Source organism: Lampris incognitus, chromosome 2 (genome assembly GCF_029633865.1).
Source record: "Lampris incognitus isolate fLamInc1 chromosome 2, fLamInc1.hap2, whole genome shotgun sequence".
NCBI classification, from domain to species: Eukaryota; Metazoa; Chordata; class Actinopteri; order Lampriformes; family Lampridae; genus Lampris; species Lampris incognitus.
The window spans coordinates 148,107,041-148,129,540 of record NC_079212.1 but is presented as its reverse complement, the minus strand read 5'-3'; the positions used below and the strand labels follow the sequence as shown (position 1 = coordinate 148,129,540).

The 22,500-nt window shown below is 47.4% G+C and overlaps 1 protein-coding gene across 1 annotated transcript in view; it reads left to right on the top strand.

Moving 5' to 3' along the window:
- The first annotated feature begins 16,334 nt into the window (after positions 1–16,334).
- The window catches only part of pnp4a (purine nucleoside phosphorylase 4a), a 21,455-nt gene continuing 15,289 nt past the window's right edge, over positions 16,335–22,500 (top strand). The window contains exons 1-2 of the mRNA XM_056301917.1: positions 16,335–16,357; positions 18,613–18,776. Of these exons, the coding sequence (XP_056157892.1) occupies positions 16,335–16,357; positions 18,613–18,776 (187 nt within the window). The remainder of the gene's footprint in view (positions 16,358–18,612; positions 18,777–22,500) is intronic.

The following is a 22,500-nucleotide window of genomic DNA, read 5'->3' as shown; positions in this document are numbered from 1 at the left end:
ATGTAGACGTGGACAAAGACATTGCATCGTCGGCACTGGGTGAGGCCGCCACAAACGCGAGTCCACGCCACCAGCTTCCAAACATCAAAGAAGTTTGGTGACCAACCTGCCGGGGACAATAGCGTTGAATGCAGAGCTGTTGTCTATAAAAGATCGGAACGGTGAAACTGCCAGAGCCATGATACCGGAGTCAAATTCCATCTAGTATGTGCAAACCTACATGGTCAATAAACATGATTCTGATTCTGTTCAAGGTGGGTCAGTGCTGTGTGGAGAGCTGTGGCAATGGCATCCTCTGTGGATCTATTTGTTCTGTAGGAGTACTGGTGCTGGTCCAGGGTGGGGTGGATTTGATGTGCTTTAAAACCAATCTTTCAAAGTACTTTGCTATGATGCGTGTGAGTGGCACTGGTCTATAGTCATTCAGACAGCTGATGTTGGTCTGTTTGGGCACTGGTATGATTGTAGCTGATTTCAGACAGGCAGGTGATGCTCTGGCAGCCTGTCCAGGGTGTCTCCCCACCTGTCGCTCAATGAGGCCCTGTGTTGATCTGGCAGCCGGTCCAGGGTGTCTCCCTGTCTGCCACCCAATGACTGCTGGGATAGGCTCCAGCATCCCCGCGACCCCGAGAGTAGGATAAGCGGTTTGGATAATGGATGGAGGTACAGTAGCTTGGGACAGGCACAGGTTAATGATGTCAGTAAACACCTCTGCAAGCTGATGGGCACAGTCTCTGAGCACTCGTCCTGGAATCTCATCAGACCTCGCAGCCTTCTTAACATTTTCCTTACCTCCTGTCTGTATAGTGAGAACGTGATTGGTGGTAGCTGGTGGGGGTGTTGCTACATTGTGTGACCCTTGCGCCTCAAGGCTGGCAATGAAAAAGTTAAAATTCCTCTGCCAGCAAGGCATTGTTGTCTCTAGGTGGATCTTTGTTGCTCCTGTAGTTGGCGATGTGCTGGATACCCTGCCACATACGTGTCTGATGCCTGTTGGTGAAGTGTTCCTTGATCTTTTTCTTGTATGCAGCCTTAGCACGTTTGATGCCTTTCTTCAGGTTGTGTCTGGCAGCACTGTACTGTTCTCTGTCACCAGATCTGAAGGCTGTGTTGCAGTCCTTATCATTATAACCCTGTATTATAATTACACAGAATCTGTGTATAGCTACTAAACTGTTGTTAACCTGACATGCTATGCCTCTAGAGTCAATATGTGGAACGTTTGTTCAATTCCTGTTCTCCCACAGTCACTTCCATGGGTCTCCCTCTATGAATTATGCCTCGTGCTTTCATCTCGTGCCTTTTGTGTTGTCCATGAGAGAGTAAGTGACACTGTTTTTCTGTAAGTGACTTGCTAGCTTAAACTTACCGTGTAGCATGCTAACATGTTCCTGTGTCATTTAATTTGTGTAGGGGCTGAAGAGTATATGTCATTATTGACCAGAGGATTTTGGTTCTTTTTATTTTAATTTGTCAGGTATGTTTTACAGGGCGGCACGGTGGCGCAGTGGTAAGCGCAGTCACCTCACAGCAAGAAGGTCCTGGGTTCGAGACATGTAGGTCAGGTGAATTGGCCGTACTAAATTGCCCTTAGGTATGAATGTGTGTGTGTGTGTGTCTGTGTGTGTGTCTCGGCCCTGTGTGATGGCCTGGTGGTCTGTCCAGGGTGTCTCCCCACCTGCCACCCAATGACAGCTGGGATAGGCTCTAGCGTCCCTGTGACCCTGAGAGCAGGATAAGCGGTTTGTATAATGGATGGATGGATGGAAGGTATGTTTTTTATATTTTAATGCAATGTGTAATGTGAACGGATAAATAGACTCGCTAGCCCTTGGCTAACGGGTCGGACTCTTTAGTCGACTAGTTAACGTAGTTACCCGTGGTGCGGGCGACCCGGGTTTGCGTTGTGGCGGTTCCCAGGCTGCCCCTTGAATTTGCTACACTGGTGTCAGAAGTGGGATGGTGAGACCATGCGGCCATCGGAAGCGCGTGCACCCAGAAGCTTGAGGGAGCTGACATGCTGAAGCGCGGGGACGCGCTTCCCAAAGGAGGGGGGTAATGTAATGTTCATGGATAAATAGACTAGCTAGCCCTTGGCTAACGAAACCGGAGCACCCGGAGGAAACTCATGCAGACACGGGGAGAACATGCAAACTCCACACAGAGGACAACCCAGGACGACCCCAGGGTTGGACTACCACGGGGATCAAACCCAGGACCCTCTTGCTGTGAGGTGACCACGCTAACCACTGCGCCACCATGCCGCCTCACATACTGTATCTAAACAAAAACAAAAAAAGTAATTGTCCAGGAGAATGAATGCCACCCAGGATCACTGTCGGAGCTGCCAGTCTGCATGGGCTAGCAGTTAGCTTAGCCTGCCCTACACAAGCCAAGCCATAATTTATGTACACAAGAATACTGAACAATATTTATAACAATAACTTTAGTAAAATAGATGTAAAGTAGAACAAGGGAAACGTGTTGCTCTTAGGAGGAGGCTGACTAGAAGGAGCACATCCAGGGTGGGGTGGATTTGATGTGCTTTAAAACCAATCTTTCAAAGTACTTTGCTATGATGGCACTGGCAGTAAGGTGGCAAGAATCTCTGTAACCATCTGACCAGTAAAAGAAACTATTTTAACCACCTTTACGTTTTTTCACATTTTGTTTAGCCCTCTTGCTCCACTCCACCGTTTATCCAAATGTCGTCACTTAACAGAGACGGGAAAGGGACAGGGCCCAGGAAACGCTAGAATGGACCGGACCAAAAATAATTGGCTGGGGGAGAGAGGCTGACAGATTTAATACCCAACCGCAGTGGGCTGGCAGCCCACTCGCCTGGGCCAGTCTGACACACAACACTCGGTTATTTTTATTTAAGTAGGGGCTGGGGTTATTATATTTTGTATTGCATCTACCCCAATTGTCAAACGGCCCACCGGAAAAACTCCCAGTGCTCCAGATGGCCAGTCTGCCATTGCCAGCAGCCTGCTTAAGACTACCTGACAGACCACCAAGATTAGTAACAAAAGGGCTGAGGGGATTTTCGGGACTGAACAGAATGACCTCAGACTTATCATCATTAAATTTGAGAAAATTTTCGAACATCCAGGATTTAATGTCAGAGAGACAAGTTGTGAGATTTGCTAGGGCGCTAGGATCTGTGGGTTTTAGTGGCCTGTATAACTGAGTGTCATCAGCATAAAAATGGTAGAGCACATCGTGATTTTGAATGACCTGGCCAAGGGGCAGCATGTATATAGAAAAGAGAAGAGTGCCAAGAACTGCACCTTGAGGGACACCACAACTCAACTGAGCCATTGAGGAGGTAGAGTTACCCAGAACAACAGTAAAAGTTCTGTTGGCGAGGTAAGAGCGTAATAAGAGCTGAGCCCTGGATGCCAACCCAAGTCTCTAAGCTATGTAAGAGGATGCTGTGATTGATTGACTGTGTCAAAGGCAGTACTTAAGTCTAAAAGAACTAAAATTGAGCAGTCACCCCTATCTGCAGTCAGCAGTAGGTCATTAGTGACCTTAACTAGAGTTGTCTCGGTACTATGAAGTGCTCTAAAACCAGACTGGAAACTGTTAAAAACAGTATTAGTTTTCATAAACGAAATCAATTGAGAAGAAATTACCTTCTCCAGAACCTTAGATAGAAAAGACAGTTTGGAGATTGGTCTGTAGTTACTTAGCGACAGGGGATCTAAATTAGGGTTCTTCATAATGGGTGAACAATGGCATGCTTAAAACTGTCTGGAAAAGAACCAGAGGCCAGAGAATTATTAAGAATTTGCAGAATAATGGGCCTGATAGTTGAAAATACCTCCTTGAGCAGCTTAGTGGGAATGATGTCTAAGATGGAGGGGGAGGAGTTCATGTTGGAGACTGTACGCTCTAACACTGACATTGTAATTGGTTGAAACTGGGTGAAAAAAGGCAGAATTAACATGGGGGATGGAACGAATGCAAGAGCCAGGCTGGATTTAGGACCTGATATTCTCTACCTTATTTACAAAACGAGTGAGACATTTTTTGGACAACTCACCATCAGGTTCAAAAAGAGAAGTGGAGGGACCCTTAATAACAGAATCAGTTACCCTAAAGAGAACTTTAGCATTGTGGTTATTTCTTGATATCAGGTCACAGAAGTACACTGATCTCGATCCTTAACTGCCTTCTGGTAAATTAACATTTGGTTTTTAAGGATGTTATGTGCCAGTTTGGACTTGATGACCTTCCATTGTCATTCTGACAAGATCTCTGGCTGTCTCTCTTGTCTATCTGTCTCTCTCTTGCTCTGGCTGTCTCTCTCCCTGGCTGTCTTTCTCTGTCTGTCCGTCTCTCGCTCTCTCTCTCTGTCTGTCTGTCTGTCTGTCTGTCCATCTCTCCCTCTCTCTGTCTGTCTGTTTGTCTGTCTCTTTTTGTCGATTTGTGTCTGTCTGTCTGTCTGTCGCTGTGTTTGTCTGTCTTCCTGTCTGTCTGTCTGTCTCTCTCTGTCTGTCTGTCTTTCTGTTTGTCTCTGTCTGTCGATCTGTCTGTCTCTCTCTCTGTCTGTCTGTCTGTCCATCCGCCTCTCAAACACACACAATACGGTAGTCACACGGTCACTAACAGTGTCTCTCTAATTATCACTGGCAGCCCTCTGGCCTCATGACTCAAAACACACACACACACACACACACACACACACACACACACACACACACACACACACACACACACACACACACACACACACGTCATAATCAGTGTGTGTGTGTGTGATTCATCCAGATGATGTGAAGACATGTCAGCTTCTGACCTGGTTAATGTAGTTTGGGTGATTGAGGAGTCAGATAGGCAGCAGACGTCAGGAGCATGGGGAACATCTGGAACGTCAGGAACATCAGGAACATCTGGAACGTCAGGAACATCAGGAACATCAGGAATGTCAGGAACATCAGAAGCTTCAGGAGCATCAGGAGCATCAGGAACACCAGGAACAGAGAAGATAGACAGACAGACACGTACAGCGTGTAACTAAACCCTCTGCCAGCTCTGCAGCTTGTGTGTGATGGAGGCTGTGTAAACTCTACACACCTGTCGTTTAACCATCCACTGTTTATCTGCTGCCACACCTGGGCCTCCACATGAGGTGTGAGCACAAACACAGCCAGTCCAGACACACACATGAAGGCCTTGTGCTTACACAGTTTGTAGTGCTGATGTTCTCCCCATCATCGAGACCAGTATCTACCAGTATACACCAGTATAACAGTAATAATAATGATAATAAACTTTATATAACACCTGTCTTGAAAAAAACTTAAAAGTAATTTAGAATAAAATGATAAGAAAACCAAGACACGTTTTAAAATCAGAAAAACATCAACAACACCACACCGTACACCAGTCATCCCAGTGTAGAACAGTTCAGATCCAGCTTGGACCTCAGGTGAGGCGGTTGTGAGTCTGCATATAGATGGGAGGTTGATCAGCGGGCCCTCTGCTGCAGCCCTAACGACCTGGAGCTGAACACGCTATAAACAGTGGGAACGACAGTGGACTTCAGGGGGAGCCACCAACACTGCCCCCCCCTCACCGTACTCAACAGCACGGTGTCTACGGTGAAAACCTACAGATTTCTGGGTTCCACAATCTCCCAGGACCTAAGGTGGGCATCCAACATAGACACAATCACCAAGAAGGCCCAGCAGAGGATGTTCTTTCTCCACCAGCTCAACAAATTCAACCTGCCTCGGGAACTGCTGATTCAGTTCTACACTGTAGTAATCCAGTCTGGCCTCTGCACATCCATCACTGTCTGGTTTGGTTCGGCCACCAGACAGCACAGGGACAGACTACAATGGACAGTTACGTCTGCAGAGAAGTTCACTGGTGCCAACCTGCCCTCCATTCAGGTCTTAAGCTAGTTTGTCAAACTATGCAAGGGGGTTAACGACAAAAGATTGCGAAAGTTACCTGAATAGATTCACTTTGATGAACGGCAACCGACTTGTAGACCCGTGTGGTATTAGCGAGTGGGTGGAAGACGTTACTAAGTGGCCTCATATCCAGTGGCCATATATATATATATACACACATATATATATATATATATATATATATATACACATACATATGTGGTGGAGAAACCGAGCGTATACACAAGAGAGAAGCTGCGGGCATACACGTCACTGGATGCTACAACTATGTTGTGTGTGGTCACATACAAAATGTAAAACACCAGGACACAGACTCTGAGTTCTGTGTCCTGAAATCCCAAGTCTTGCCAAGTCAAAGACAAGGACACAAGACGGCTATGTAGGAGGCATGGGTCGTCGTAAACTAACCCGAGGACTACGTCCTCACAGGCCGGTGTAGCTGCATGGCAGGGTGAGTATTTGCTGTCCTGCTGCTTCTCTAGTTGGCTCAGGGGTCATGATGTCGGCCTGGTTGTTGTGCAAACATGAAATCTGCTTCTGTTTTACTGTAATTTTCTCCCCTCGTCACATCTAAATGTGCCTTCCCCTGCAACTCAGTCCTGATAAACGGGGCATGAAATCCACGTTATCATGCGCCGCACACGGTGTCTTGTTGATTCAGAGCTCCAGCTGCGGAGGTTCTTCATCTGCAGTGGAAACATGCGACATTATAGAGTAGAATTTACAGGCTTCTCAGCCACAGCCTAATTGTGACTGAGATTCAGTGTTAATTGCGAGCCCTGGTCATCAAATTAAAACATATATTGGATAAGTCAATACGCTTTATTCTGTCTTTTTCACATTTCAGACTTGGGTCATGAATGTTATTTAAAGTGGAGCTCTGTGTTAGGACGGGGAGGACGGCGAAGGCAGCAGTTACAGCTGAAGCATGTTTGTGGAAAGACGTCAAGCCAGCTCCACTTGGGGAAACCAGCTTCCATCAACCAAAGAGGCTAGGCAGGCTGCTGACCTGTCCTGGAGTTTCAGAAGGAGCAAGCTGATCTGCTGGAGTGTAAACCCTCTCATCTCGTCTCCTTTCCCTGTGGTACCTTAACATAAAAAAGCTCAATTGATGAACAGAAATACTGATCAGAGGCCATATTATCAGACATTCCTAACCTGCAGATCCCATCTTAACTGTTGGGTTACGATTTGCTTAATACTGCAACGTGCATGGATAAGTAGACACGTTGGCCCTTGACTAACGGGTCTGACCCTTGACTAACGGGTCGACCCTTGACTAACGGGTTGACCCTTAACTAACGGGTTGACCCTTGACTAACGGGTCGACCCTTGACTAACGGGTCGACCCTTAACTAACGGGTCGACCCTTGACTAACGGGTCGACCCTTGACTAACGGGTCGACCCTTGACTAACGGGTCTGACCCTTGACTAACGGGTTGACCCTTGACTAACGAGTTGACCCTTGACTAACGAGTTGACCCTTGACTAACGGGTTGACCCTTAACTAACGGGTTGACCCTTAACTAACGGGTTGACCCTTGGCTAACGGGTCTGACCCTTGACTAACGGGTCGACCCTTAACTAACGGGTCTGACCCTTAACTAATGGGTTGACCCTTGACTAATGGGTTGACCCTTGACTAACGGGTTGACCCTTGACTAACGGGTCTGGCCCTTGACTAACGGCTCTGGCCCTTGACTAACGGGTTGACCCTTGGCTAACGGGTCTGACCCTTAACTAACGGGTCTGACCCTTAACTAACGTGTTGACCCTTGACTAACGGGTCTGACCCTTAACTAACGGGTTGACCCTTAACTAACGGGTCGACCCTTGACTAACGGGTCGACCCTTAACTAACGGGTCTGACCCTTGACTAACGGGTTGACCCTTGACTAACGGGTTGACCCTTAACTAACGGGTTGACCCTTAACTAACGGGTCTGACCCTTGACTAACGGGTTGACCCTTGACTAACAGGTCTGACCCTGTAGTCGAGCGGTTAGCGATGTCTCCCGTGGTGTGGGGGGATATGGGTTCGCGTCCCGGCCGAGGCAGTTCCTGTGGTTGCCTCCCGAATTCGCTACAGTACCAATAGGAGAACAACCCAGTATTTCAGACATCCCTGTCTTCACTTTAACCGCAAGACGGTCAATGTTTGTAATACAGCCCCGTTTTCTCAGAGCCAGCAGCTGCGAGCTCCAGAGTGCACTGGATAGCAGGAAATGAAAGAGGGGGGAAGTCCTGCTAAAACCATTAGGAAGCGTTGGGCCTAATTATTCTGACCTTTCCACCTTTGCCTCGGGGTTCGGACTTTGTTTTGTGTACTTAAACACACAGGGCACAAAACCAGGATTCTGTGAGTCCAGTGACGCCTCACCTGTAACTAGCCGGACGCACCACATTAGCCAGATAATGGCGGCTAACGCCGCTTATGGGTTACCGGAGATATTAGTCTGCATCTAAACCAGTGAGACCACAGAGCAGGTAGATAACTTACCTGAGAGAAGATGGCCGCTGCACACGCCAGCACCCGGATCGGGTCCTCGGTCCAGTTCTCATCAATACGTTTGATGGCTGGCAGCCACAGGGAGGCGCCTCCGGCGGCTCTGACATGGCCGCCGTGATCCCGTCGGGATTGGGTGAAGCTTCGGTCCGCTGCTGGTAGAGTAGCGGCTCGTACAGCCGAACACACAACACCCGCACCTTCGGATGCTGCTTACACTGCTGAATAAACTCCGCCCTCTCCCCTTCCTCTCCCTCTCCCTCTCCTCTTCCTCGCCCTCTCCTCTTCCTCGTCTGAATCTGGGATGAACGGCAGACTCGGGGGTAGCGTTTCACTTCCGCTGCCTGAATGCGCGCGCATATTTTTGATGACGTAGGCTGTGAAAGGGTCTGTAGTAAAGGGCGGCACATGAGCAGCGTCATAATGAATCAGCAGGAGAGGAGGAGGAGGAGGAGGAGGAGGAGGAGGAGGAGGAGGAGGAGTGTGAGTCAGCAGGATGAAGATCAACTGAATCAGAAGTGAAAGTTAAAGGTTAGGTCGGTTTAAAAGGCTTTTAAACAAACAGGTAAACAAACAGATAAACAAACAGGTTAACAAACAGATAAACAGGTAAACAAGCAGATAAACAAACAGATAAACAGGTAAACAAACAGATAAACAAACAGATAAACAGGTAAACAAACCGATAAACAAACAGATAAACAGGTAAACAAACCGATAAACAAACAGGTTAACAAACAGATAAACAGGTAAACAAACAGATAAACAAACAGATAAACAGGTAAACAAGCAGATAAACAAACAGCTTAACAAACAGATAAACAGGTAAACAAACAGATAAACAAACAGATAAACAGGTAAACAAGCAGATAAACAAACAGATAAACAAACAGATAAACAGGTAAACAAGCAGATAAACAAACAGGTTAACAAACAGGTAAACAAACAGGTTAACAAACAGATAAACAGGTAAACAAACAGATAAACAAACAGGTTAACAAACAGATAAACAGGTAAACAAACAAGTAAACAAACAGGTTAGCAAACAGATAAACAGGTAAAGAAACAGATAAACAGGTAAACAAACAGGTAAACAAACAGATAAACAGGTAAACAAACAGATAAACACACAGATAAACAGGTAAACAAACAAACAGGTAAACAAACAGGTTAACAAACAGATAAACAGGTTAACAAACAAACAGGTTAACAAACAGATAAACAGGTAAACAAACAGGTTAACAAACAGATAAACAGGTAAACAAACAGGTAAACAAACAGATAAACAGGTAAACAAACAGATAAACAAACAGATAAACAGGTAAACAAACAGATAAACAAACAGGTAAACAAACAGATAAATAGGTAAACAAACAGATAAACAAACAGGTTAACAAACAGATAAACAGGTAAACAAACAAACAGGTAAACAAACAGGTTAACAAACAGATAAACAGGTAAACAAACATAAACAGGTAAACAAACAGATAAACAGGTAAACAAACAGGTAAACAAACAGGTTAACAAACAGATAAATAGGTAAACAAACATAAACAGGTAAACAAACAGATAAACAGGTAAACAAACATAAACAGGTTAACAAACAGATAAACAGGTAAACAAACAGATAAACAGGTAAACAAACATAAACAGGTAAACAAACAGATAAACAGGTAAACAAACAGATAAACAAGCAGATAAACAGGTTAACAAACAGATAAACAGGTAAACAAACAAACAGGTAAACAAACAGGTTAACAAACAGATAAACAGGTAAACAAACAGATAAACAGGTAAACAAACATAAACAAGTTAACAAACAGATAAACAGGTAAACAAACAGATAAACAGGTAAACAAACATAAACAGGTAAACAAACAGATAAACAGGTAAACAAACAGGTAAACAAACAGATAAACAGGTAAACAAACAGATAAACAGGTAAACAAACAAACAGGTAAACAAACAGGTTAACAAACAGATAAACAGGTAAACAAACAGATAAACAGGTAAACAAACATAAACAGGTTAACAAACAGATAAACAGGTAAACAAACAGATAAACAGGTAAACAAACATAAACCGGTTAACAAACAGATAAACAGGTAAACAAACAGGTTAACAAACAGATAAACAGGTAAACAAGCAGGTAAACAAACAGATAAACAAACAGATAAACAGGTAAAGAAACAGATAAACAAACAGGTAAACAAACAGATAAACAGGTCAACAAACAGGTCAACAAACAGATAAACAGGTAAACAAACATAAACAGGTAAACAAACAGGTTAACAAACAGATAAACAGGTAAACAAACATAAACAGGTAAACAAACAGATAAACAGGTAAACAAACAGGTAAACAAACAGGTAAACAAACAGGTTAACAAACAGATAAACAGGTAAACAAACATAAACAGGTTAACAAACAGATAAACAGGTAAACAAACAGATAAACAGGTAAACAAACAGATAAACAGATAAACAGGTAAACAAACAGATAAACAGGTAAACAAACATAAACAGGTTAACAAACAGATAAACAGGTAAACAAACAGACAAACAAGTAAACAAACAGGTAAACAAACAGATAAACAGGTAAACAAACATAAACAGGTAAACAAACAGATAAACAGGTAAACAAACAGATAAACAGGTAAACAAACATAAACAGGTTAACAAACAGATAAACCGGTAACCAAACAGATAAACAGGTAAACAAACATAAACAGGTAAACAAACAGATAAACAGGTAAACAAACAGGTAAACAAACAGATAAACAGGTTAACAAACAGATAAACAGGTAAACAAACAGGTTAACAAACAGATAAACAGGTAAACAAACAGATAAACAGGTAAACAAACATAAACAGGTTAACAAACAGATAAACAGGTAAACAAACAGATAAACAGGTAAACAAACATAAACAGGTAAACAAACAGATAAACCGGTAACCAAACAGGTAAACAAACAGATAAACAGGTAAACAAACAGGTAAACACACAGATAAACAAGTAAACAAACAGGTAAACAAACAGATAAACAGGTAAACAAACATAAACAGGTTAACAAACAGATAAACAGGTAAACAAACAGATAAACAGGTAACCAAACAGGTAAACAAACAGATAAACAGGTAAACAAACAGGTAAACAAACAGATAAACAAGTAAACAAACAGGTTAACAAACAGATAAACAGGTAAACAAACAGATAAACATGTAATCAAAAAGGTAATTGAAGAGGTAATTAAGGCGGTATAAAGGCGGTATTAAGGCGGTATCAAGGCGGTAATGAGAGGCGGTAATGAGAGGCGGTATTAAGGCCGTATTAAGGCGGTAATTAAGGCGGTATTAAGGCGGTATCAAGACGGTAATGAGAGGCGGTAATGAAGGCGGTATAAAGGTCGTATTAAGGCGGTAATTAAGGCGGTATCAAGGCGGTAACGAGAGGCGGTAATGAGAGGCGGTAACGAGAGGCGGTAATGAGAGGCGATAATGAGAGGCGGTCATGAGAGGCGGTAATGAGAGGCGGTAATGAGAGGCGGTAATGAGAGGCGGTAACGAGAGGCGGTAATGAGAGGCGGTAATGAGAGGCGGTAATGAGAGGCGGTAATGAGAGGCGGTCATGAGAGGCGGTCATGAGAGGCGGTAATGAGAGGCGGTCATGAGAGGCGGTAACGAGGGGCGGTAATGAGAGGCGGTAATGAGAGGCGGTAATGAGAGGCGGTAATGAGAGGCGGTCATGAGAGGCGGTAACGAGAGGCGGTAATGAGAGGCGGTCATGAGAGGCGGTCATGAGAGGCGGTCATGAGAGGCGGTCATGAGAGGCGGTAACGAGAGGCGGTAATGAGAGGCGGTAATGAGAGGCGGTAATGAGAGGCGGTCATGAGAGGCGGTAATGAGAGGCGGTCATGAGAGGCGGTAACGAGAGGCGGTAATGAGAGGCGGTAACGAGAGGCGGTAATGAGAGGCGGTCATGAGAGGCGGTCATGAGAGGCGGTAACGAGAGGCGGTCATGAGAGGCGGTAACGAGAGGCAGTAATGAGAGGCGGTCATGAGAGGCGGTCATGAGAGGCGGTAACGAGAGGCGGTAATGAGAGGCGGTATTAAGGTGGTAATGAGAGGCGGTCATGAGAGGCGGTAATGAGAGGCGGTCATGAGAGGCGGTAACGAGAGGCGGTAATGAGAGGCGGTCATGAGAGGCGGTCATGAGAGGCGGTAACGAGAGGCGGTAACGAGAGGCGGTAATGAGAGGCGGTCATGAGAGGCGGTCATGAGAGGCGGTAATGAGAGGCGGTAACGAGAGGCGGTAATGAGAGGCGGTCATGAGAGGCGGTAACGAGAGACGGTAATGAGAGGCGGTAATGAGAGGCGGTAATGAGAGGCGGTCATGAGAGGCGGTAATGAGAGACGGTAATGAGAGGCGGTAATGAGAGGCGGTAATGAGAGGCGGTCATGAGAGGCGGTCATGAGAGGCGGTAATGAGAGGCGGTCATGAGAGGCGGTAATGAGAGGCGGTCATGAGAGGCGGTAATGAGAGGCGGTAATGAGAGGCGGTAATGAGAGGCGGTAACGAGAGGCGGTAACGAGAGGCGGTAATGAGAGGCGGTAATGAGAGGCGGTCATGAGAGGCGGTCATGAGAGGCGGTAATGAGAGGCGGTCATGAGAGGCGGTAACGAGGGGCGGTAATGAGAGGCGGTAATGAGAGGCGGTAATGAGAGGCGGTAATGAGAGGCGGTCATGAGAGGCGGTAACGAGAGGCGGTAATGAGAGGCGGTCATGAGAGGCGGTCATGAGAGGCGGTCATGAGAGGCGGTCATGAGAGGCGGTCATGAGAGGCGGTAACGAGAGGCGGTAATGAGAGGCGGTAATGAGAGGCGGTAATGAGAGGCGGTCATGAGAGGCGGTAATGAGAGGCGGTCATGAGAGGCGGTAACGAGAGGCGGTAATGAGAGGCGGTAACGAGAGGCGGTAATGAGAGGCGGTCATGAGAGGCGGTCATGAGAGGCGGTAACGAGAGGCGGTCATGAGAGGCGGTAACGAGAGGCGGTAATGAGAGGCGGTCATGAGAGGCGGTCATGAGAGGCGGTAACGAGAGGCGGTAATGAGAGGCGGTATTAAGGTGGTAATGAGAGGCGGTCATGAGAGGCGGTAATGAGAGGCGGTCATGAGAGGCGGTAACGAGAGGCGGTAATGAGAGGCGGTCATGAGAGGCGGTCATGAGAGGCGGTAACGAGAGGCGGTAACGAGAGGCGGTAATGAGAGGCGGTCATGAGAGGCGGTCATGAGAGGCGGTAATGAGAGGCGGTAATGAGAGGCGGTCATGAGAGGCGGTAACGAGAGACGGTAATGAGAGGCGGTAATGAGAGGCGGTAATGAGAGGCGGTCATGAGAGGCGGTAATGAGAGGCGGTCATGAGAGGCGGTAATGAGAGGCGGTCATGAGAGGCGGTAATGAGAGGCGGTCATGAGAGGCGGTAATGAGAGGCGGTCATGAGAGGCGGTAACGAGAGGCGGTAATGAGAGGCGGTAATGAGAGGCGGTATTAAGGCGGTCATGAGAGGCGGTCATGAGAGGCGGTAATGAGAGGCGGTAATGAGAGGCGGTAATGAGAGGCGGTAACGAGAGGCGGTAATGAGAGGCGGTCATGAGAGGCGGTCATGAGAGGCGGTAATGAGAGGCGGTAACGAGAGGCGGTAATGAGAGGCGGTAATGAGAGGCGGTAACGAGAGGCGGTAATGAGAGGCGGTAATGAGAGGCGGTAACGAGAGGCGGTAATGAGAGGCGGTCATGAGAGGCGGTCATGAGAGGCGGTAATGAGAGGCGGTCATGAGAGGCGGTAACGAGAGGCGGTAATGAGAGGCGGTAACGAGAGGCGGTAATGAGAGGCGGTCATGAGAGGCGGTAACGAGAGGCGGTAATGAGAGGCGGTAACGAGAGGCGGTAATGAGAGGCGGTCATGAGAGGCGGTAACGAGAGGCGGTAATGAGAGGCGGTAATGAGAGGCGGTATTAAGGCGGTCATGAGAGGCGGTCATGAGAGGCGGTAATGAGAGGCGGTAATGAGAGGCGGTAACGAGAGGCGGTAATGAGAGGCGGTAACGAGAGGCGGTAATGAGAGGCGGTAACGAGAGGCGGTAATGAGAGGCGGTAACGAGAGGCGGTCATGAGAGGCGGTAACGAGAGGCGGTAATGAGAGGCGGTAACGAGAGGCGGTAATGAGAGGCGGTAATGAGAGGCGGTCATGAGAGGCGGTAACGAGAGGCGGTAATGAGAGGCTAGCGTGGCTGTACAGTTCAGCGTTGGGTGAGTGAAGCGTGACGTCAGGCTTGGAGCGGCGGGTTTAATGGGGAGGCCACGCTGTGTCGCATGACTGCTAACACACCTCACATGGCCCCGCAGGAAGCTGCTGCAGCCGCATGCAGCCACATGCAGCACGATAACACAACACACGTGCCCCGCTCTCACCTCAACACAACCCACACACAGCACCACCAGCACACAACACAACACAACACCACCCACACACAGCACCACCAGCACACAACACAACACAACAACACGACCCACACACAGCACCACCAGCACACAACACAACACAACACGACCCACACACAGCACCACCAGCACACAACACAACAACACGACCCACACACAGCACCACCAGCACATAACACAACACAACACAACCAACACACAGCACCATCGATACACAACACAGCCAACACACAACACCACCCACACACAACACAATCAACACATAGCACGACCAACGCACCAAACAGTCAACACACAGCCCAATCAACACACAACACAATGCACAACACAACCAGCACGCAGCACGACAAACACACAGCACCATCAACACACAACACAACATGCAACACGATCAACACACAGCACCATCAACACAACACAGAACACGATCAACACACAGCACCATCAACACACAGCACAGTCAACACACAGCACCATCAACACACAGCACAGTAAACACAACACAACAAAGCACACAACACAACACACAACACGATCAACACACAACACGATCAACACACAGCACCATCAACACACAGCACCAACAACACACGGTACTATCAGCACACAGCACAATCAACACACAACATAATCAACACAAAGCACAACACACAACACAATCAACACACAGCACGATCAACACACAACACAACACACAATCCTACTGACGTGTGTGTGTGTGTGTGTGTGTGAGAGAGAGAGAGAGTGTGTGTGTGTGTGTGTGTGTGAGAGAGAGAGTGTGTGTGTGTGTGTGTGTGAGAGAGAGAGAGAGTGTGTGTGTGTGTGTGTGTGTGTTTAATTGAACAGTAAAAGACTCAGTCAGAAATTGTTTTAGTGACAGAACGTGATGCGTGTGGTTGGATAATTGTCTGTGATTGGCTGAGGGGCCAGCCATGCCTCTGCAACGCTGCTGCCCATTGGTGGAAAATACAACTGAGACGGCCGGAGGCTAATCAGCAGCATGTGACTGGAGGATATGTAGCTCACCCTCATCCGGCCTGCCTCCCTCTCTCTCCCTCCCTCCCTCCCGCTCTCGCTCTGCAACACAAAATTAAACAGCCTCAGGGAATCACACACACACACACACACACACACACACATACTGCACATATACACACACTCACACACAGAGACACACACACACACACAGCCTTCATAAGAACACAAACGTTGTCATCATCACACTGCTCCCGGCTGAACAACACTGTGGAGACGTACACATCACCATCACGCCTCTGGATTCAAAGACCCGAGTTCATCCCACCAGCACCACCGGCACCACCATCACCACCAGCATCACCAGCACCACCAGCACCACCAGCACCACCAGCATCATCATCATCATCATCACTCAGCCAGCATGCACAGCAAGGAGCAGATCTGGTAAGAAACGCTCACTTCTACTTTTTATTCTGTCTGTCTGGCTGCATGTGTGTCAGTTTGTGTGTGTGTGTGTGTGTGTGTGTGTGTGTGTGTGTGTGTGTGTGTGTGTGTGTGTGTGTAAAGACGTGTGAGAGAGGGGTTGAAGTGAGTTTAATGAAGCAGGCTGTGTATAAACCCAGCGTATTGGGCGTGAGAGTGACCTGTCTCCAGATCTGTCTCACATTGGGTGACGATGTCAGGCAGACAGTGTCAGCAGGAGGCGAGACGGGTCAAGTCGAGTCAGAACTCATTTGTATGGCACATTTAAACCCACCACTGGCTCCAAAGTGCTGAGCAGACCCAAAATACCAAATAATAGAAAGCAAACGTAAATGACAAATAACAATAAAGGAAATAATAACCATAATCATCATAATAATAACCATAATCATAATAATAATAATCATCATCATCATCATAATAATCATCATCATCATCATCATCATCATCATCATCTTCATAATAAACGGCTGTGTGGCACAATAGAAGGTGAAGTCAAGGTGTCGAGCTCAGCTTGAGCTGCAAGCCAATGAGAAGAAACAGGTTTTGAGCAGCGACTTGAAAGTTTGGAGGGTCTGGAGCAGTTCTCATGTGAATAGGTAAGCTGATCCGGAGTTTAGGGGGCAGCCACCGCAAAGGCTCCGTCACCTCCGCTGTTGTGCCCGGATCTCAGAACATCCAAGAGCATCCGGCTGGTCGACCTCGGTGCTCTGGCTGGAGTATGATGGTGCAGGACTTCCGCCTCAGGGTGTGGCGCCAGCCCATTTAAAACCCTAAAAACAAGCAGTCAATCTTTAAATCAATCCTGAAACAGGCAGGAGGCCAGCGGAGGGAGGCCAGGGCTGGTGCTACATGTGATCACACTTTCTTTCCAGTTAGAAGACGAGCGGCTGCATTTCCTACTAACTGCAGACGACAAAGAAACAAGTGTTCTGGACCCACATACATAGAATTACAAACATGAACATCCATCCATCCGTTAGCCAAACCGCTTGTCCTGCTGGGAGAGAGGTCAGCTTAGCCTGCTTAAAAGTCCTAACGGAAAAAAGCTAGTTTCAACAAGTGAACTCATCTGTTCATCAAATTTGAAGGAGCTGTCAAAAATCACAGCAAGATTCTTAACAAAAGATCGGTTGCCAGAAGCTAAAGGGTCAAGAGTACCACCAGAGTCGTCCAACAGATCAGGTCATCCAAACGCAACGATCTCAGTCTTACTTCCATTAGACTGAGCGAGTTTAAACCCATCCGGGTCTGACATCTTTTAAACAGTCCAAGAAAGGCTGCATGGAATCTGTGCTTTTTGTTTTTATGGGAAGATAAATTTGTATATCATCAGCAAACAATGAAAGGAATAATATGCTTCTTAAAAATGGACCCTAAGGGCAGCACATGCGGTGAAAAGAGGATGGGGCACAAAATGGAACCTTGAGGGACCCCACAAGTAAGTGGGGCCGTAAAGATGAGCAGACTGAACAGGTCGGTGTCTGGGGGACTTTTCTGAGTTTTAATATTAATTCCTGGATGTCTAAATATATTTTCTCTCTCTGTCAGCTGGAGCTTGTTAAATCAAAATAAACACATTGAGTTTATATGTGACTTATCAGCTGAACTAAAATTGAATTAAATAATTTGAAAACGTGTGAGACCAACTGGGGACATCTTTATACGCAAATTAAAAAAATACTTATTCTTTTAATGAGCCTGATGTAAAGAGAGAGAGACGGCTAGACAGAAAGCGAGATAGACAGGTAGACAGACTGCTGTGTTTGTCTTTATGTGCTGCTGTATGTAACTGAACAGAGAACAGATTCAGATCCTGTTCCAGATCTTAGTCAAAGGTAAAGTAATTAAAAAAAGAAGATGAATAACCAATAAAAGTTAATCATGAGATGGGAAAACATAAAATCAGGTGGACTACTGGTAAATGTGCTATTAGAAAAATAATCATTATAAAATACGTGTTTTGAAACAAAAGGCCGATATTTAAAACCTGTTCTTATGAAGTGAAATGAAAATAAATACAGGCTAACAGTTATGAAAACCAGTGTATGAGATATGATCATAATTTATAGACTCAAAAATACTGACAGATTTTAATCAGAATTTACTTTATAAAGTAATTCATTTATTTAATTTGGATTAAAAAATGACTCCATCGTTGTGGATTTATGGATTGAATCCTCTGCTCTGCTGTGCTCACATCTGCTGATTTTTAGTCACGACGACTACCAGAAGACAGCAGACTGGTTACTGTCCCAGACGAAGCACCGCCCCAAGGTGGCCATCATCTGCGGCTCTGGACTGGGCATGCTCGCTGACACCCTGAAATGCCAGCAGACTTTCTCCTACTCTGACATCCCGGGGTTCCCTCACAGCACAGGTACACACACACACACACACACACACACAGAGGACGACCCCCACCCCCCTCAAGGTTGGACAACACTGGGGTTCGAACCCAGGACCTTCTTGCTGTGAGGTGACAACGCCACCCACTGTGCTGCTCAGGTGACTGCAGACCAGGCCACACGACCGGTGGCTTGCTCTTGCGAGTCTTCCCACGCCGGCAAACAGACACAAACTCCATCACATCTGCCGGAGAGGCTAAGCTAGTGCTAACATTAGCAGGCCTGCTGGCAGGCCCGGGGCTACTGAGCTAGTGCTAACATTAGCAGGCCTGCTGGCAGGCCCGGGGCTACTGAGCTAGTGCTAACATTAGCAGGCCTGCTGGCAGGCCCGGGGCTACTGAGCTAGTGCTAACATTAGCAGGCCTGCTGGCAGGCCCGGGGCTAAGGCTATCTGGAGTGCCCGTCATGTCTAACGTAATCCTAGCTGAAAGCAGCTGCTCTAACTCACAGACACGTGTCTCTAGTAGAGACAACCTGTCTGTAACTACGGAGCAGTCACCACACACCATCGTTTTAACGAGGCTGCTTTGACTGGAAACCCAACAGAGCTAACTGCTAAGCTAGGCTAAGCTCGAAGCTAGTAACAAACTAGGAACAAGAGGCTGCCTACTAAACACAAGAACCGTTTGAAAAAGCAAACTAGAGCATCTGGCAGTAAGTGAACTAAGCACAGGAAATAGCTAAACCAGAACAAATGAAGAGGTCGGGGCAGAATACAGAGAGGAATTGGTAAGAGAAGACACAGCAGTTATCGACCTCGTGAAGCTGAATCTTGAGAAGGCGGACGCTGGAAACAGCTGGAGCAGAAGAACTAAGTGTCCTATTCATCATTTATTAGTTGAGAACAGTAGGGTATGCTTGTTGTGCATCCCATCAGTTTCTGAAAGTACCATTTGCCTAAATATCTGGTATGACGTCATACTACATCTTTAAGTGCAGCGTCCTTTATAACTCACCTCTTTGCTACTAGGTCCTGCATGCTCACTGTCCTCCTGGCCGCCTCCTGCCTGCTATCTGTCCTCCTGGCCGCCTCCTGCCTGCTCACTGTCCTGCTGACCTCCTCCTGCCTGCTCACTGTCCTCCTGGCCGCCTCCTGCCTGCTCACTGTCCTGCTGACCTCCTCCTGCCTGCTCACTGTCCTCCTGGCCGCCTCCTGCCTGCTCACTGTCCTGCTGACCTCCTCCTGCCTGCTCACTGTCCTGCTGACCTCCTCCTGCCTGCTCACTGTCCTCCTGACTTCCTCCTGCCTGCTCACTGTCCTGCTGACCTCCTCCTGCCTGCTCACTGTCCTGCTGACCTCCTCCTGCCTGCTCACTGTCCTCCTGGCCGCCTCCTGCCTGCTCACTGTCCTGCTGACCTCCTCCTGCCTGCTCACTGTCCTGCTGACCTCCTCCTGCCTGCTCACTGTCCTCCTGACTTCCTCCTGCCTGCTCACTGTCCTGCTGACCTCCTCCTGCCTGCTCACTGTCCTGCTGACCTCCTCCTGCCTGCTCACTGTCCTCCTGACTTCCTCCTGCCTGCTCACTGTCCTCCTGACTTCCTCCTGCCTGCTCACTGTCCTGCTGACCTCCTCCTGCCTGCTCACTGTCCTGCTGACCTCCTCCTGCCTGCTCACTGTCCTCCTGACTTCCTCCTGCCTGCTCACTGTCCTGCTGACCTCCTCCTGCCTGCTCACTGTCCTCCTGACCTCCTCCTGCCTGCTCACTGTCCTGCTGACCTCCTCCTGCCTGCTCACTGTCCTGCTGACCTCCTCCTGCCTGCTCACTGTCCTCCTGGCCGCCTCCTGCCTGCTCACTGTCCTGCTGACCTCCTCCTGCCTGCTCACTGTCCTCCTGACCTCCTCCTGCATGCTCACTGTCCTGCTGACCTCCTCCTGCCTGCTCACTGTCCTCCTGGCCGCCTCCTGCCTGCTCACTGTCCTGCTGACCTCCTCCTGCCTGCTCACTGTCCTGCTGACCTCCTCCTGACTGCTCACTGTCCTCCTGGCAGCCTCCTGCCTGCTCACTGTCCTGCTGACCTCCTCCTGACTGCTCACTGTCCTCCCGACCTCCTCCTGCCTGCTCACTGTCATTCTGACCTCCCTCTGCTTCCATAATACAACAGCAAATAAATGTGAAACTCACCATCACCCATGCTATCCTGCTCAGTATTGTAGTGAATTCGGGGGGCGGCCCGAGAACCGCCGCAGGCGGGATGCGAAGCCGGGTCGCCCACACCACGGGCCACTGTGCTAACCAGTCAACTAAAGGGTCCGACCTGGGTTTGCGTCCCGCCTGCGGCGGTTCCCGGGCCGTCCCCTGAATTCACTACATTGGTGTCAGAATTGGGGTGATGAGACCATGAGGCCGTGGGAAGTGCGTGTGCCCAGGGGCGTGACGGAGCTGGCATGCTGAAGGGCGGGGACGCGCTTCTCGAAGGTGGGGGCGTAGTGTAACGTGCACGGATAACGAGACTCGCTAGCCTTTGGCTAATGGGTCGGACCCTTTAGTCGACTGGTTAACGTAGTCGCCCGTGGTACGGAAAACACGGGTTCGCGTCCCGGCTTTGGCAGCACCCGGGCTACCCCCCGAATTCACTACAACATCAAACCTGCACGACAACCACAGAAAATGCAGGTTGCTTTATTATCTCTAAATCCTAATCCGTACAAATGTCAACTTGCTCTTTCTTTAGCACCAGAAAGGTGCTAGCTATCTCCGCTCCTCTGCTCACATGGACTCTGAGTAAAATCCAATCTGAGATCAGTACAGTAGTCATCCATCTGAATGAATAGAGTTACTCAGTACAGTAGTCATCCATCTGAATGAATATAGTTACTCAGTACAGTAGTCATCCATCTGAATGAATATAGTTACTCAGTACAGTAGTCATGCATCTGAATGAATATAGTTACTCAGTACAGTAGTCATCCATCTGAATGAATATAGTTACTCAGTACAGTAGTCATCCATCTGAATGAATATAGTTACTCAGTACAGTAGTCATCCATCTGAATGAATATAGTTACTCAGTACAGTAGTCATCCATCTGAATTAATATAGTTACTCAGTACAGTAGTCATCCATCTGAATCAATGTAGTTACTCAGTACAGTAGTCACCCATCTGAATGAATATAGTTACTCAGTACAGTAGTCATCCATCTGAATGAATATAGTTACTCAGTACAGTAGTCATCCATCTGAATGAATATAGTTACTCAGTACAGTAGTCATCCCTCTGAATGAATATAGTTACTCAGTACAGTAGTCATCCATCTGAATGAATATAGTTACTCAGTACAGTAGTCATGCATCTGAATGAATATAGTTACTCAATACAGTAGTCATCCATCTGAATGAATATAGTTACTCAGTACAGTAGACATCCATCTGAATGAATATAGTTACTCAGTACAGTAGTCATCCATCTGAATGAATATAGTTACTCAGTACAGTAGTCATCCATCTGAATGAATATAGTTACTCAGTACAGTAGTCATCCATCTGAATGAATATAGTTACTCAGTACAGTAGTCATGCATCTGAATGAATATAGTTACTCAGTACAGTAGTCATGCATCTGAATGAATATAGTTACTCAGTACAGTAGTCAGGGGAGCCGGGAGTCAGGGGAGTCAGGGGAGCCGGGAGTCAGGGAGCAGGGAGTCAGGGGAGCAGGGAGTCAGGGGAGCCAGGAGTCAGGGGAGCAGGGAGTCA